The sequence below is a fragment of the Hypanus sabinus genome, chromosome 17 (genome assembly GCF_030144855.1).
Source record: "Hypanus sabinus isolate sHypSab1 chromosome 17, sHypSab1.hap1, whole genome shotgun sequence".
Classification (NCBI taxonomy): domain Eukaryota; kingdom Metazoa; phylum Chordata; class Chondrichthyes; order Myliobatiformes; family Dasyatidae; genus Hypanus; species Hypanus sabinus.
In genome coordinates, this window is record NC_082722.1 from 79867763 (window position 1) to 79882180 (window position 14418).

Sequence of the window (14418 nt, forward strand, 5' to 3'; positions counted from 1 at the left end):
TTCGGTGACCAGAACTGCACACAATATTCCAAATTTGGCCTTACCAATGCCTTGTACAACTTTAGCATTACATCCCATTACATTTATTTTTCTTATAAAGTGTCAGAATTACTTCTCTTATTGATACACAGAGCAGCATCTTTGAGAATGCATATAACAAACCTATCATGACAATTCAATTTATTGAAAGATAGGTATTAACAACTCCCTACTCCCCTCTAATGCCCTTCCCTTGGACAACATTGGTGGCGTGGAGAGGGGAGATTTGCAGCTTGGGCAACTACCGGTCTCCCATAAAAAGAGCCTTGCCCAGGCTTGCACCCTGGAAACTTTTCAAAGTGCAAATCCATGGTCTATCGAGACTAACGGAGGCCTACACACACTCCTCAATACCTTTGACTTAAGATTGTGGGACAGCACTGCGGCATAGCAGTTAGCATAACATTTTTCAGCGCCTGCAAACACAAGTAGTGTTCCATTCCCATTGTTGTCTGTAAGGAGTTTGTCTGTTCTTCCCATGACTATGTGTGTCTCCTCTGAGTGTTTTGGTTTCCTCCCACATTGCAAAGACATACAGGTTAGGGTGAGTGAGTTGAGGTCAGTGTCACAATCAGGTTTAATATCACCGGCATATTTTGTGAAATGCGTTGTTTCGCAGCAGTGGTACAGTGCAATACATTCTAATACACGTTGCACCATAAGCATGCTGACATTTGCGGCTGCTCCCAGCACAAACTCAGACTATGTTGGCTATTAACACAAACGACACATTTCACTGTATGCTTTCATGCTTCAAAGTGACAAATAAAGCTCAACTTAGCTTCATGATCACTTGCTGCATTACAAAAAGAGAGGCTACTCTTCCACCCTGCTTTTCTGGCTATGAAGTGTTTTGGAATGCTGCAATATCCATGAAGAGATACAAATACTAGTCTGTCTTTCTTTTATGACCAAGTTATGCGATTGCTTTCGGTAAGTCCGGTCCTGCATACCACAAACAAGCATAGATTGTCAACCAGAGGAATCTCACTTATACCTACATCAAGGAAGAAAAACCTTTGATCACACGTGAGGGTTAACTTGCAAGGAGTGTTTGATGGCTCTGGGTCTATACTCGTTGGAGTTCATCAGAATGAGGGGAACCCTATGGAATATTGAAAGTCCTAGATAAAGTGGATGTCACAGCCTCAGAATAGAGGGACTTGCATTTAGAACAGAAATAAGAAGGAATTTATTTATCCAGAGGGTGGTGAATCTGGAATTCACTGCCACAAATGGCTGCAGAGGCCAAGTCATTGAGTATTTAAAGTGGAGATTAATAGGTTCATGATTAATGAGGGGGAGGGAGAGAGTGGGGTAGAGGAAGGGGGTGATAGGAGAGAGTGAGCAGTGAGTAGGGGAGTGGAAGGAGAGAGATGGGGAAGGGGCAGGGGGCGGGAGAGAGGAAGGGGGAGAGGGGAGTGAGGAGGGGGTAAGAGGGGGAAGGAGACTCATTTCAGCTCCCACACCTGAAGGAGGAGCGTGTCCTGGGAAAAATCAAAGCACTCCAGCCGTGACAAGTGGCTGGTCACACTAAGAAAGCGTGCTGTAGAGCAAATCCCCAGCAAGCAACTTTCTGCAGGGGCAAAGGCAAAACACCCACATATTGTGAGAAGCTTAAAGTCTCAGCAAGATTCACCCGATGGTTCATTAGCCATCTAGTCTAATGACATTTAGTCAGCTGGTATTAAGCGTAAGTCTCAAGTAGGCCATCTGTTTCTTGGTAATTACAGGATTAGTGTTCACTTATACATCATATTCAATTTTCTTTCAAGGAGAAAGTCAACGCTTAGAGGGCTGTTTACAAGACAGTCTCTGCTTGTAAATTACCTACACAACTCATTAAAGACCCAGAGCACAGGACAGAAGACATTTACATCGAACAGTACTGCACAGGAACAGGCCCTTTGGCCCACAAAGTTGTCGTAAACAAATTAATTTGGTAATTAAATGTTGAAATAAACGAATCCCTCTGCCTATACCATATCTATATCCCTCAATTCTCTGGATATTCATGTGCATTTCTAAGTGTCTCTTAAACACCTCCATTACCATCCCTGGTGAAGCACTCCAGGCACCCACACCTCTGTAAAATACTTGCACTGCACATCTCCTTTGAACTTACCCCCTCTCAGCTTAAATGTATGCCTTCTGGTATAAGATACTTCAACTCCGAGCGAGTACTCTACCTATACCTCTCATAAGCTTACAAACTTCTATCAGTCTCACTTCAGCCTCTGTGACTCCAGAGAAAATGCCAAGTTTGTCCTTCCAGCTCATGCCCACTAATCAGCTCAGGCAGCATCCTGGTAAACTCCTCTGCACCCTCTCCAAAGGCTCCTCATGATGAGGTGTCAGAAGTGAACGCAATACACCAGACATGACCTAACTAGAGCTTTATAAACCTGCAACATAACTTTTAAATACACTTTCTTTACAATCTTATCAACTTGAGAAATCACTCAGGAAGCCATGTACTTGGGACCCAAACAGCACCCTATAAATCAAAACTCAAGGAGTTTACTGTGTACTTTTCCTTTTATAATTGATCTCCCAAACAGTATAATTTCAAATTTGATTGATTATACTCCACCCATATCTGCAACTGATCCTGCTTCTTCATTAATCCTCCAGGACCTCACCTGTGGCGAAACAGGACACAAAGGTTTTGATTAAAGCCCCATCAATTTCATCTATTGTCTCGTTCAGTAGACTGGACTACATCCCATCAGGTCCTGGGGACTGATCCACTTTAATGTTCTTCTAAAGATGCAACACCCAAATCTCAAAAATGCACTAGCAGTTTAGCACACTTCTCATTGATCACCCCATCTGCAAAGTGCATTTCTTTGGAAAATATCAATGCAAAGTATTCATGTAGGACCTCACCCACACCTTACATCTTCAAACACATCACAATCAGAATCAGCTTTATTATCACCAGCATGTGACTGGGAATTAAGGATTATGGGGAAAAGGCAGGTAGATTGAGCTGAGTTTACAGACAGATCAGCCGTGATCTTATTGAATGGCGGGGCAGGCTTGATGAGCCAGGTGGCCTACTCCTGTTCCTATTTCTTATTTGTTAACTTAGCAGCAGCAGTTCCATGCAATACATTACTTAGCAGAGAGAAAAAAATTAACAAATAAAATTTTAAAATTATAATAAGTTAATTATGTATACAGTATTGAATAGATTAAAAAGCGTGCAAGAACAGAAATACTGTATATTTTTAAAAAGTGAGGTAGTGTCCAAAGATTCAATGTCCATTTAGGAATCGGATGGCAGAGAGGAAGAAGCTGTTCCTGAATCTCTGAGTGTGTGCCTTCAGGCTTCTGTACCTCCTACCTGATGGTAACAGTGAGAAAAGCACATGCCCTGGATGCTGGAGGTCCTTAATAAAGGGTGCTGCCTTTCAGAGACACCGCTCCCTAAAGATGTCCTGGGTACTTTGGAGGCTAGTAGCCAAGATGGAGCTAACTAGATTTACAACCTTCTGCTGCTTCTTTCAGTCTTGTGCAGTAGCCCCTCCATACCAGACAGTGATGCAGCCTGTCAGAATACTCTCCACAGTACAACTATAAAAGTTTCACTCCACTATCCTTGAGAGGTCCTACCCTCCTCTCTTATCCTCTTGCTTTTGAGGAATGGTTAGAATAGCTTGGTACTCTCTTCAAATCCCTTGCTGAATTTTTTTTTCTAGCTTCTTTATAATCCTCAAGGGCTCTGTTTGATTTTAGCTTCTAAAACTTTACATATGCATCCCTTTCATACTTGACTAAATTCATCACCTGTCTTGTCCCTTACCTTGTCATAATGGTTCTTCTTTCTGACTGGAACATGCCCGTCCTGTACTCTGTGCAGTTGATCTTTAAAAACCCTTCACATGTCAGATATGGACTTGCCCAAAAAACAATTTTTGCTCCCAATCGACTCTGCCTCAATCTAATATTCTTCTAATTTGTGCTGCAAAATCAATACTCACACATGAACCATACTTATCCTTATTTAAAGCTACCTCAAAATTTAAGAAGTTGTGATCACTGTTCACTGACTGCGCTCCCATTGAAAGGTCGGTCACCCTGCCAGGCACATTACCCAATACCAGATCCAGTACGGCCCTTCCTCTCGAGGGACTACCAATATGCTGATTTAAGCAATCCTGGATTCGGCTCTGCCTCAACTGTTTGCACTCATGAGGTCGCAGTCTACGTATATTAGAAATCACCCACTACATTGCTGTTGTTTTTATACCTTTCCTTAATCTGCCTGCCTATCTGTTCCTTGATATCTCAGCAGCTCTTGACGGAGTGAGGGGGGGAATGTCTTTAGTATAATCCCAGAGTGATATTTTTTGATTCAAGATTCTTCAAGGATTAGAGATGATCCAAGAAACTGAAACTTTGTCCCCCCACACCAGTCCTTTGTTCACTTATTCAATCTGTTCTCTTGTTCTATTCCTGCCCTGACTAGCACATGACACCAGAATTAATTCAAAAATTACTACTTTGAAGTTCTGCTTTTCAGCAACTCTCCCTAAGCTCACTGCACAAGAGCTCTTCACCCTTTCTATCTATGCTGCTGGTGTCAATGTGCACCTCAAACTCTGGCTGCTCTATTGAATTGAATTTATTACTTACATCCTTCATATACATGAGTAAAAATCTTTACGTTATTTCTCCATCTAAATGTGCAATTTATAGTAATCTACAATAAATAGTATGCACAATAGGACATACTATTGTGCATACTATTATATATCATAGAAATACAATTGTATTAGCGTGAATTAATCAGTCTAATGGCCTGGTGGAAGAAGCTGTCCTGCAGCCCATTAGTCTTGGCTTGGCTTTTATGCTGCAGTACCATTTCCCGGATGGTGGCAGCTGAAACAGTTTGTGGTTGGAGTGACTTGAGTCCCCTGTGATCCTTCGGGCCTTTTTTACATACCTGTTTTTGTAAACATCCTGAACAGTGGGAAGTTCACAACTACAGATGTGCTGGGCTCTGCAGAGTCCTATGATTGAGGGAAGTACAGTTCCCATACCAGGCCATGATGCAGCCAGTCAGGATGCTCTCAATTGCGCTGCTGTATCAAGTTCTTAGGATTTGGGGGCCCATACCAAACTTCTTCAAACATCTGAGGTGAAAGAGGTGCTGTTGTGCCTTTTTCACCACATAGCCGGTAAGTACAGACCACACGAGTTCGTCGGTGACATTTATGCCGAGGAACTTAAAGCTATTCACCTTCTTATCCCCAGATCCATTGACTTCAATAGGGCTTATCTCGTCTCCATTCCTTCTGTAGTCCATAACCAGCTCCTTTGTTTTTGCGACATTGAGGGAGAGGTTTTTTGACACCATTGTGTCAGGGTGATGACTTCTTCTCTGTAGGCTGCCTGATTATTTGAGATTAGGCCAATCAGTGAAATGTCATAACAAATTTACCCTTACCCCAGGAGAATGTTTTATAGCCAATCTAAGGTATGTTTGACCTTGGCACCCCAAAGGCAATGGACCATCCTCACCTTTCTTTTACAGCCATCTCCTGCCAGTCTCCTATCAACAGCATGCCTGTCCTTAGCCTTCCCCAATAAGACAGTCCCTCCAAACGGTATTCAGCTGTTTGTAATCTCAGTAGGACCCAAAGAACATTTGTAGCCTGGAATTGCTGTACAAAGATAGCACCTCATGTTTGCGTAGAATATAGCTTTGCCTTCCAGCTTGTACATTAGGCACCACTCACTGTCATGGCTTCATATTCTGAACACTTTGCTGTTCATGTTTTATTCAGTACCTTTAATGCAAGAAGCTTCACAAAGCATCATTAATATTGACACCAAGTCACCTTAAGAACTTGTGCAAATTATAGTCAAAAAGCCAGACACAGGATTGGAGACATCACCAAGGAGATCAGAGAAAGGAAAATGCAAATCTCACGAGGATTCAGAAATAAGACATTTAAGGAAGCTTCATCAGGTCAAGTAGCACCTAACTTCTAGTAATTTCCCTTTTTCTATTCTCCATTCTAGTTCCCCTCTCATCCCTTCTCTTCTCATCTATCCATCATCTCCATTGGTTGCCCTTCCACTTTTCTTTCTTCCATGTCCACTCTCCTTTTCTAACAGATTCCTTCTTCTTTAACCCTTTGCTTTTTCTTCCAAATGAAGAACAGCAGAGAAACAGGCCCTTTAACCCAGCTAGTCCATGCCAAAAACCATTTAAAATACCTTACTCCCATTAACCTACACTGAGACTATAGCCCTCCATGCCCCTACTATCCATGTATCTATCCAAAGTTCTCTTAAGTATTGAAATCGAGCTTGCAGCTACCATTTGTGCTGGAGCTCATTCCACATTCTCACAGCCCTCTGAGTGAAGACGTTTCCCCTCATGTTCCCCTTAAACCATGACTTCTGGTTGTAGTTCCACTCAACCTCAGAGAAAAAAGCCTGTTTGCATTTACTCTATCTATAACCCTCAGAATTTTGTACATCACTGTCAAATACCCGCTCAATCTTCTACTTTTTAAAGAATATAGTCCTAACCTATTCAATCTTTCCTTATAACTCTGGTCCTCCAGACCCAGCAGCATCCTTGTAAATTTTCTCAGCACTCTTTCAACTTTGTTTATATTTTTCCTGTAGGTAGGTGACTAAAACTGCACACAATACACCAAATTAGGCCTCACCAATGAATGTCTTGTACAACTTCAACATTACATCCCATCTCCTGTACTCAATAACATTGATTTATGAAGGCCAATGCACCAGAAGCTTTCTTTATGACCCTATCTACCTGTGGAGCCATTTTCAACAAAATATACATCAGCATTCCCAGATCCCTTTGTTCTGCCACACTGTGTAAGACCTACCCTGGCTGGTCCTATCAAAGTGCAAAATTTTGCACTTGTCTGCAAAAAATCCCATCTGCCCTTTTTCAGCCCATTCTTCCAAATGATGTAGATCCTTCTGCAAGCCTTCCACACTGTCCACTAAACCCTCAATCTTGGTGTCATCCGCAAATTCACTGATCCATTTAACCACATTATCACACAGATCATTGCTATAGATGACAAACAAAGGACCCAGCACCGACCCCTGCAGTACACCACTAGTCACAGGCCTCCAGTCAGACAGGCTCCCATTCTCTGGCTTCTCTCACGAAGCCAATGTCTAATCAAATTTACTACCTCATCCAGAATGCCAAGTGACTGAACCTTCTTAACTAGCATCCCATAGGGGACCTCATCAAATGTCTTACTAAAGTCCATGTACTGCCTTGCCTTCATCCACTTTCCTGGTAACTTCCTCGAAAAACTCTATAACATTGGCTACCATGCATGAAGCCATGCTGACTATTATTAATCAGTCCATGTCTATTCAAATACTTATATATCCGGTCCCTTAGAGGGATTTCAGCATTTTGTGTGTTGCTCAAGATTTCCAGCCTCTGCAGAATCCCTGTGTTTATTCTTTTACAAAACTTAATGAAAATCTAATCTGGATTAGTGAGCTGCAAGTGATGTTTGTAAACTGACTGTGTGAAATAGAACACAAACACAGCCAAGATGAGAATGAAGGACATTTATATCTGGAAAGGTGCCAGTAACATCGTTAAGGATCCCACCCACCCTACTCCTGGACTGTTTGTCCCACTCCCATCAGGGAGGAGGCCATGTAGCATTCACACCAAGACCACCAGACTCAAAAACAGTTACTTTCCCCAAGCAATAAGGCTAATCAATATGTCCACTTACCTCTCCACAACCCTAACCACCACTACTTTATCATCTCCTGTCAAAGTGACCTTATTACAGAAACTTCTCTGCCTAGCGTCACTTTACAGACATACAATCAATGTTCACAAGCCATCTTATTGTGTTTATTTTGTGCTGCATCGGATCCGGAGTACAATTATTTCATTCTCCTTTACACTTGTGTACAGGAAATGAGACTAAACAATCTTGAAACGCACCACCATGTAAATGACCGGGTTTACAGATAGTGGAACAAAGGAGGGTGTTTGCGTCAGCAAATGAGAGCCATGTGCATCTCCATGGCACTCCCTGCAAACTTGGCTCCTGCCCAGTCTCTGTTGACATGTAAACCGGACTAGTTGCCAGCAGATCCCAGGAATCCCCAGGGCCACTGCAACTCCTGAGGAGGAGAGGTTACGAACAGCTCGTTGGAACAGAGCTCAGCCATAACCTGGCAATGATCTTCCTCTAGCCTCTCACTTCTGCTTCACTCTCCTGTAGAGGTAGGCTCCAAGAACAACCAAGTAATGTTTGTGAGTCACTTACTGACCCTGGAGAATCAGATTTATTATCACCAACATACAGTACGGTGCAAAAGTCTAATGCATATATGTATAGCTAGGGTGCCTAAGACCTTTGCACAGTACTGTATTTGTCAATGTGGAGCAGAGAGCGAGTTTGTATACCTTAAGGTTGCCATAACCAGGGTTGGTGGTGGGGACAAACTTCCACTGCCTATTAAATGCTCCCAATGGCATGTGCCTCAGCTATCCTCTGACAACCATATAACCATATAACAATCACAGCACGGAAACAGGCCATCTCGGCCCTCCTAGTCCGTGCCAAACTCTTAATCTCACCTAGTCCCACCTACCCGCACTCAGCCCATAACCCTCCACTCCTTTCCTGTCCATATACCTATCCAATTTTACCTTAAATGACACAACTGAACTGGCCTCTACTACTTCTACAGGAACCTCATTCCACACAGCTATCACTCTTTGAGTAAAGAAATACCCCCTCGTGTTTCCCTTAAACTTCTGCCCCCTAACTCTCAAATCATGTCCTCTCGTTTGAATCTCCCGTACTCTCAATGGAAACAGCCTGTTCACGTCAACTCTATCTATCCCTCTCAAAATTTTAAATACCTTGATTAAATCCCCCCTCAACCTTCTACGCTCCAATGAATAGAGACCTAACTTGTTCAACCTTTCTCTGTAACTTAAGTGCTGAAACCCAGGTAACATCCTAGTAAATCGTCTCTGTACTCTCTCTAATTTATTGATATCTTTCCTATAATTCGGTGACCAGAACTGTACACAATATTCCAAATTTGGCCTTACCAATGCCTTGTACAATTTTAACTTTACATCCCAACTTCTGTACTCAATGCTCTGATTTATAAAGGCCAGCGTTCCAAAAGCCTTCTTCACCACCCTATCTACATGAGACTCCACCTTCAGGGAACTATGCACTGTTATTCCTAGATCTCTCTGTTCCTCTGCATTCCTCAATGCCCTACCATTTACCCTGTGTGTTCTATTTGGATTATTCCTGCCAAAATGTAGAACCTCACACTTCTCAGCATTAAACTCCATCTGCCAATGTTCAGCCCATTCTTCTAACCGGCATAAATCTCCCTGCAAGCTTTGAAAACCCACCTCATTATCCACAACACCTCCTACCTTAGTATCATCGACATACTTACTAATCCAATTTACCACCCCATCATCCAGATCATTTATGTATATTACAAACAACATTTGGCCCAAAACAGATCCCTGAGGCACCCCGCTAGTCACCGGCCTCCATCCCGATAAACAATTATTCACCACTACTCTCTGGCATCTCCCATCTAGCCACTGTTGAATCCATTTTATTACTCCAGCATTAATACCTAACGACTGAACCTTCTTAACTAACCTTCCATGTGGAACTTTGTCAAAGGCCTTGCTGAAGTCCATATAGACTACATCCACTGCCTTACCCTTGTCAACATTCCTCGTAACGTCTTCAAAAAATTCAATAAGGTTTGTCAAACATGACCTTCCACGCACAAATCCATGCTGGCTACTCCTAATCAGATCCCGTCTATCCAGATAATTATAAAGTCCATTTCCTGGCATTCACATGTGGCTTTGCTACTAAGCCCAGCAGAAAAGTTTCTACTGAGAGAAGGGGCAAAAGTAGGTTACTGGCACCTTAAAACCAGTCACTTCAGGCAGATGGGGCTAGCAGCCATGGTTGGTAGCTCATCCAGGAGGAGAACTCTGATCTCAAACTTCCACTACCTTACAGCTATACCCACTCATGGGGAAGGCTTCAGGAGTAAACACTGAGGAAAAATGAGAAAAATCCTGAGAACTGGAGTCCTTAAGACAATCCTACATTGAGTTCAATTCCTGCGATGCTACTGGTGCCAAACTATCATTCCTTTAGGTTCATCAGCTGCGTGGAGAGGGGGAGCCTGCCACAAGCAACCGCTTGCTCACCATATCCTACTGCCCAGGCTTGAGTATCAGGACAGCTAGGACGCAACATCCATGGTCGACCCTGACCAACAGAGGATTGATTCACTTACTGTATAGGCACAGACTGTTTGGGCTGAAGGGCCTGTCCCCATCCTGTATTACTCTATGCCACTTTATCTTCCAGAGTTCCCCCTCTGTTGCAGCTATATAGGATGCTGGTCGGACCTCACTAGGCGTACTGTGCTCAGTTCTGGTCACCTCACTATAGGAAGGATGTGGAAACCATAGAAAGGGTGCAGAGGAGATATACAAGGATGTTGCCTGGATTGTGGAGCATGCCTTATGAGAATAGGTTGAGTGAACTCAGTCTTTTCTCCTTGGAGCGATGGAGGATGAGAGGTGACCTGATTGAGGTGTACAAGATGATGAGAGGCATTGATTGTGTGGATAGTCAGAGGCTTTTTCCCAGGGCTGAAATGGCTAACACGAGAGGGCACAGTTTTAAGGTGCTTGAAAGTAGGTACAGAGATCGGAGATGTCAGGGGTAACTTTTTTTTGATGCAGAGAGCAGTGACAGCATAGAATGGGCTGCCAGTAACAGTGGTGGAAGCAGATACCAAAGGGTCTTTTAAGGGACTCCTAGATAGGTACATAAGAGCTTAAAAAAGTAGAGGGCTATGGGTAACCCTAGGTAATTTCTCAAGTAAATACATGTTCAGCACAGCATAGTGAGCTGAAGGGCTTGTATTGTACTGTAGGTTTTCTACACTTCTAAGTGTAGATTTTACATTATCATTTTAGAGATACAACACAGAACAAGCCCTTCTGGCCCAAAGAGCTATGCTGCCCATCAACCGACTAACTTAACCCTAGCCTAAACACTGGACAATTTATGGCAACCAATTAACCAGTATGTCATTGGAATGTGGGAGAAAACTGTAGCATCTGGTGGAAACCCACACGGTCACGGGGAAATGAACAAGCTCTTTACAGTTGGAGCCGGAACTGAACTCTGAACCTTGACATCCCGAGCAGTACTCTACCTTGGAATTTCTGATGGTCACTGTAACTACTGACATTGGAATGAATCATTTCCTTTCCCCTAACCAGAGGGCTGATAAAGAGAACATGGGGCACATCAAAAAGTGCAGTAGTCTGAAATAAACCAGGAAACACTGCAAGTCTTCTGACATGATGGAAGGAATCGAGCAGATGAAGAGGGTGGGGGGGGGGGGGGAAGAGGAGGAAAAACACAACAGAAGATCAAAACTAAATAAGAAAATGATGCCAACAGCGATAGCCAATGGTTTATTCTTTGCAGAATTTTAATTTTATTTCAATAGAAGTACAGCACAGTAACAGGACCTTCCAGTCCAACAAGTCCATACCACCTATTAACCTCCTAACCCACATGTGGGAGGAAGTCAGAGCACCTGGAGGAAACCCACACAGTCATGGGTAGAACAGACAAAATTCCTTACAGAGGCAGGAAATGAATCCGGGTCACTGAAACTGTAAAGTGTTATGCTAACCACTACACTACCATGCTGCCCACATTAAACAACAGCAAGATATCAGACAGGGCTTAAGACTGTATTTGTCAAATCATCAAAGAAGAATTCTAATCTGATCACAAGAATCAAACCACAGCTGTCAGCAATCTTATATATACACTAAATAGTCTGGCCGTATGCTCTTGCGTTTTTAAATCCAATATATAATGTAAATTGTAAAGCTTTTAGGTTGCAATTCATTTTGCCTCTCAGTGAACCAGGGAAAGCAATAAAATAATTAACTGCAAGCCTGGTAGCATTACACTCATTAAGCTTATAAAGTTGTTTATATGGAAAATATCGGGAACCTTCAACAGAACAAACAGCAACAGGCAAACCAAGGCACAATAATTCAGCTCATTGACCTTTCACAGCACTTACAGTTCTTAAACAGTTCTCCTCCCTCCTCCTTCTTTCTCTCCATCCACAGATGCTGCCTGGCTTGCTAAGCATTTCAGGGTCAGACTGCAAGTGTTGGAAATCTGAAATATTTTGCACAAATCTAGAATAACAGACCAAATGCTGGAGGAACTCAACAGGTCAGGCAGCATATATAGAGAGGAGTGAAAAGCTGATGTCTCGTCCCAAGACAATATTGATGAAGAGTCGACCTGAAACTTCAACTGTTTTTTTCTTCTTCACAGATGCTGCCTGACTTGTTGAGTTACTTCAGTATTTTGTACAAAATATTAGATTTCTGAATGGATGATGAACACTACATTTTTCCTTTTGTTGCTCTCATTTTCCACTTCTAATTTAATATATATTTCTTACTGTAATTTTTTTTAATGTATTGCACTGTACTGCTGTCAAAAACAACCAACTTCACGACATAAGCCATGATAACCTTACTCTGATTAGACTCTTTCCATGCCACACATCTCTTGCTCGCTGATTGAAGTGTATAAAATCATGAGTGGCATTGGTAGGGTGAATGCACAGACTTTAACCCAGAAAAACCACACATGGTGACAGGGAGAACATTCAGAGAGCATTGCACCACTGGAGCTGTGGGTATGAGGGGGGGGTGGTCTGCTCACTGCATCACTATGCTGCAGGTATCGGTTCCTCAGATTTAAATTCAGCAGTTCCTTAATTAGCAGCGCCAGGCCGTGGATACCAGCTCAGCAGCCAGAGAAGTGGCATGTCATCAGCCCACCTTCTTCTGCAGACATGAAGTATTCAAGCACGTGGCTGAGCATTCAGGCAACTTGAGGCCGAGCTGCTTCACAGAAGCTTGAGTACTTGGGGTTAAAACAATATGCCATAAGCATAAGCACTTGGCACAATGGTTGGAATGGAAAAGCCGACAAAAAGTAGCGGATGCAGCCCAGTCCATCACAAGTAAAGCCCTCCCACAAGGAGCACTGTCAGAAGAAAGCAGCATCCATCAGGAACACTCACCAGCCAGGCCATGCTCCCTTCTCATTGCTGCCATCATGGAAATGGCATAGGAGTCTTAGGTTCCACACCGTTGGGTTTAGAAACAGTTATTACCTTACAACCATCACACTCTTCGACCTGCGTGCACAATTTCACACACCTCAACTCTGAAGTGATACCGGAACCTATAGACTCACTTTCAAGGACCCAACAACTCATGTCCTCAAGGTTATTTATTGCTTATTTGTTTATTATTCTGTGTTTCTATTTGTATCTTTTATCTTTGCATATTGGCTGTTTCTCAGTCTTTGTGTTCACTTTTGAATGCTTCTAATGTGTTTCTTTGTATCTACTGTGAATGCCTGCAAGAAAATGAATTTCAGGGTAATATAGTGGTCACTCAGTGGCCACTTTATTAGGTACACCTGTACACCTGCTTGTTAATGCAAATAGCTAATCAGCCAATCATGTGGCTGAAACTCAAACCATAAAAGCAAGCAGACATGGTCAAAAGGTTCAGTTTTGTTCAAACTAATCATCAGAATGGGGAAGAAATGTGCTCCAAGTGACTCTGACCGTGGAATGATTGTTGGTGTCAAACAGGGTGGTTTGAGTATCTCAGAAACTGCTGATCTCCTGGGATTTTCATGCACGACAGTCTCTGGAGTTTACAAGAATGGTGCAAAAAACAAACAACATCCAGTGAGCAGCTGTTCTTGTTAATGAGAGGACAGAGGTGAATGGGCAGACTGGTTCAAGCTGACAAGGTGACAGTAACTCAAGTAACCACACATTGGTGTAAAGAGCATCTCTGAACATCAAACCTTGAAGTGGATGGGCCACAGCAACTGAAGACCATAAACATACACTCACTGAGCTTAGAACAGTACAGTACAGCACAGTAACAATTCTTTCAATCCATCATGTCTGTGCCAACCAGGATACTATTAGACAATAGACAATAGGTGCAGAAGTAGACCATTCGGCCCCTCGAGTCTGCACTCTAAACTATCTCCATCTAGAGTCAGAGTAGTACATCATGGAAACAGGGCCTTCAGCCCAACTAGTCTATGCCAAGTACAGACAATAGATTGCACAGTGGGGTAGCAGTTAGCGCAATGCTTTACAGTGCCAGCGGTAAGATCAAGTTCAATTCCTGCTACTGTCTGTACACTCCCCTCATGACCGTGTGGATTTCCACTTGGTACTCTG

The 14418-nt window shown here is 42.8% G+C and overlaps 1 protein-coding gene and 1 long non-coding RNA gene across 5 annotated transcripts in view; one reads left to right on the plus strand and one right to left on the minus strand.

Moving 5' to 3' along the window:
• The window catches only part of LOC132407065 (granule associated Rac and RHOG effector protein 1-like), a 244548-nt gene that overhangs the window by 155660 nt on the left and 74470 nt on the right, over positions 1–14418 (minus strand). For 2 of the 4 annotated variants that reach the window (XM_059993324.1, XM_059993322.1), the window contains one exon: positions 2633–2681. The exons of the other annotated variants lie outside the window; for them this stretch is intronic. In XM_059993324.1, the coding sequence (XP_059849307.1) occupies positions 2633–2662 (30 nt within the window). In that variant the 5' untranslated portion in view covers positions 2663–2681. Of the gene's footprint in view, positions 1–2632; positions 2682–14418 lie in introns of those variants that run through there. 4 annotated transcript variants of the gene reach the window in all.
• The window catches only part of LOC132407066 (uncharacterized), a 68423-nt gene that overhangs the window by 51640 nt on the left and 2365 nt on the right, over positions 1–14418 (plus strand). The window lies entirely within an intron of this gene.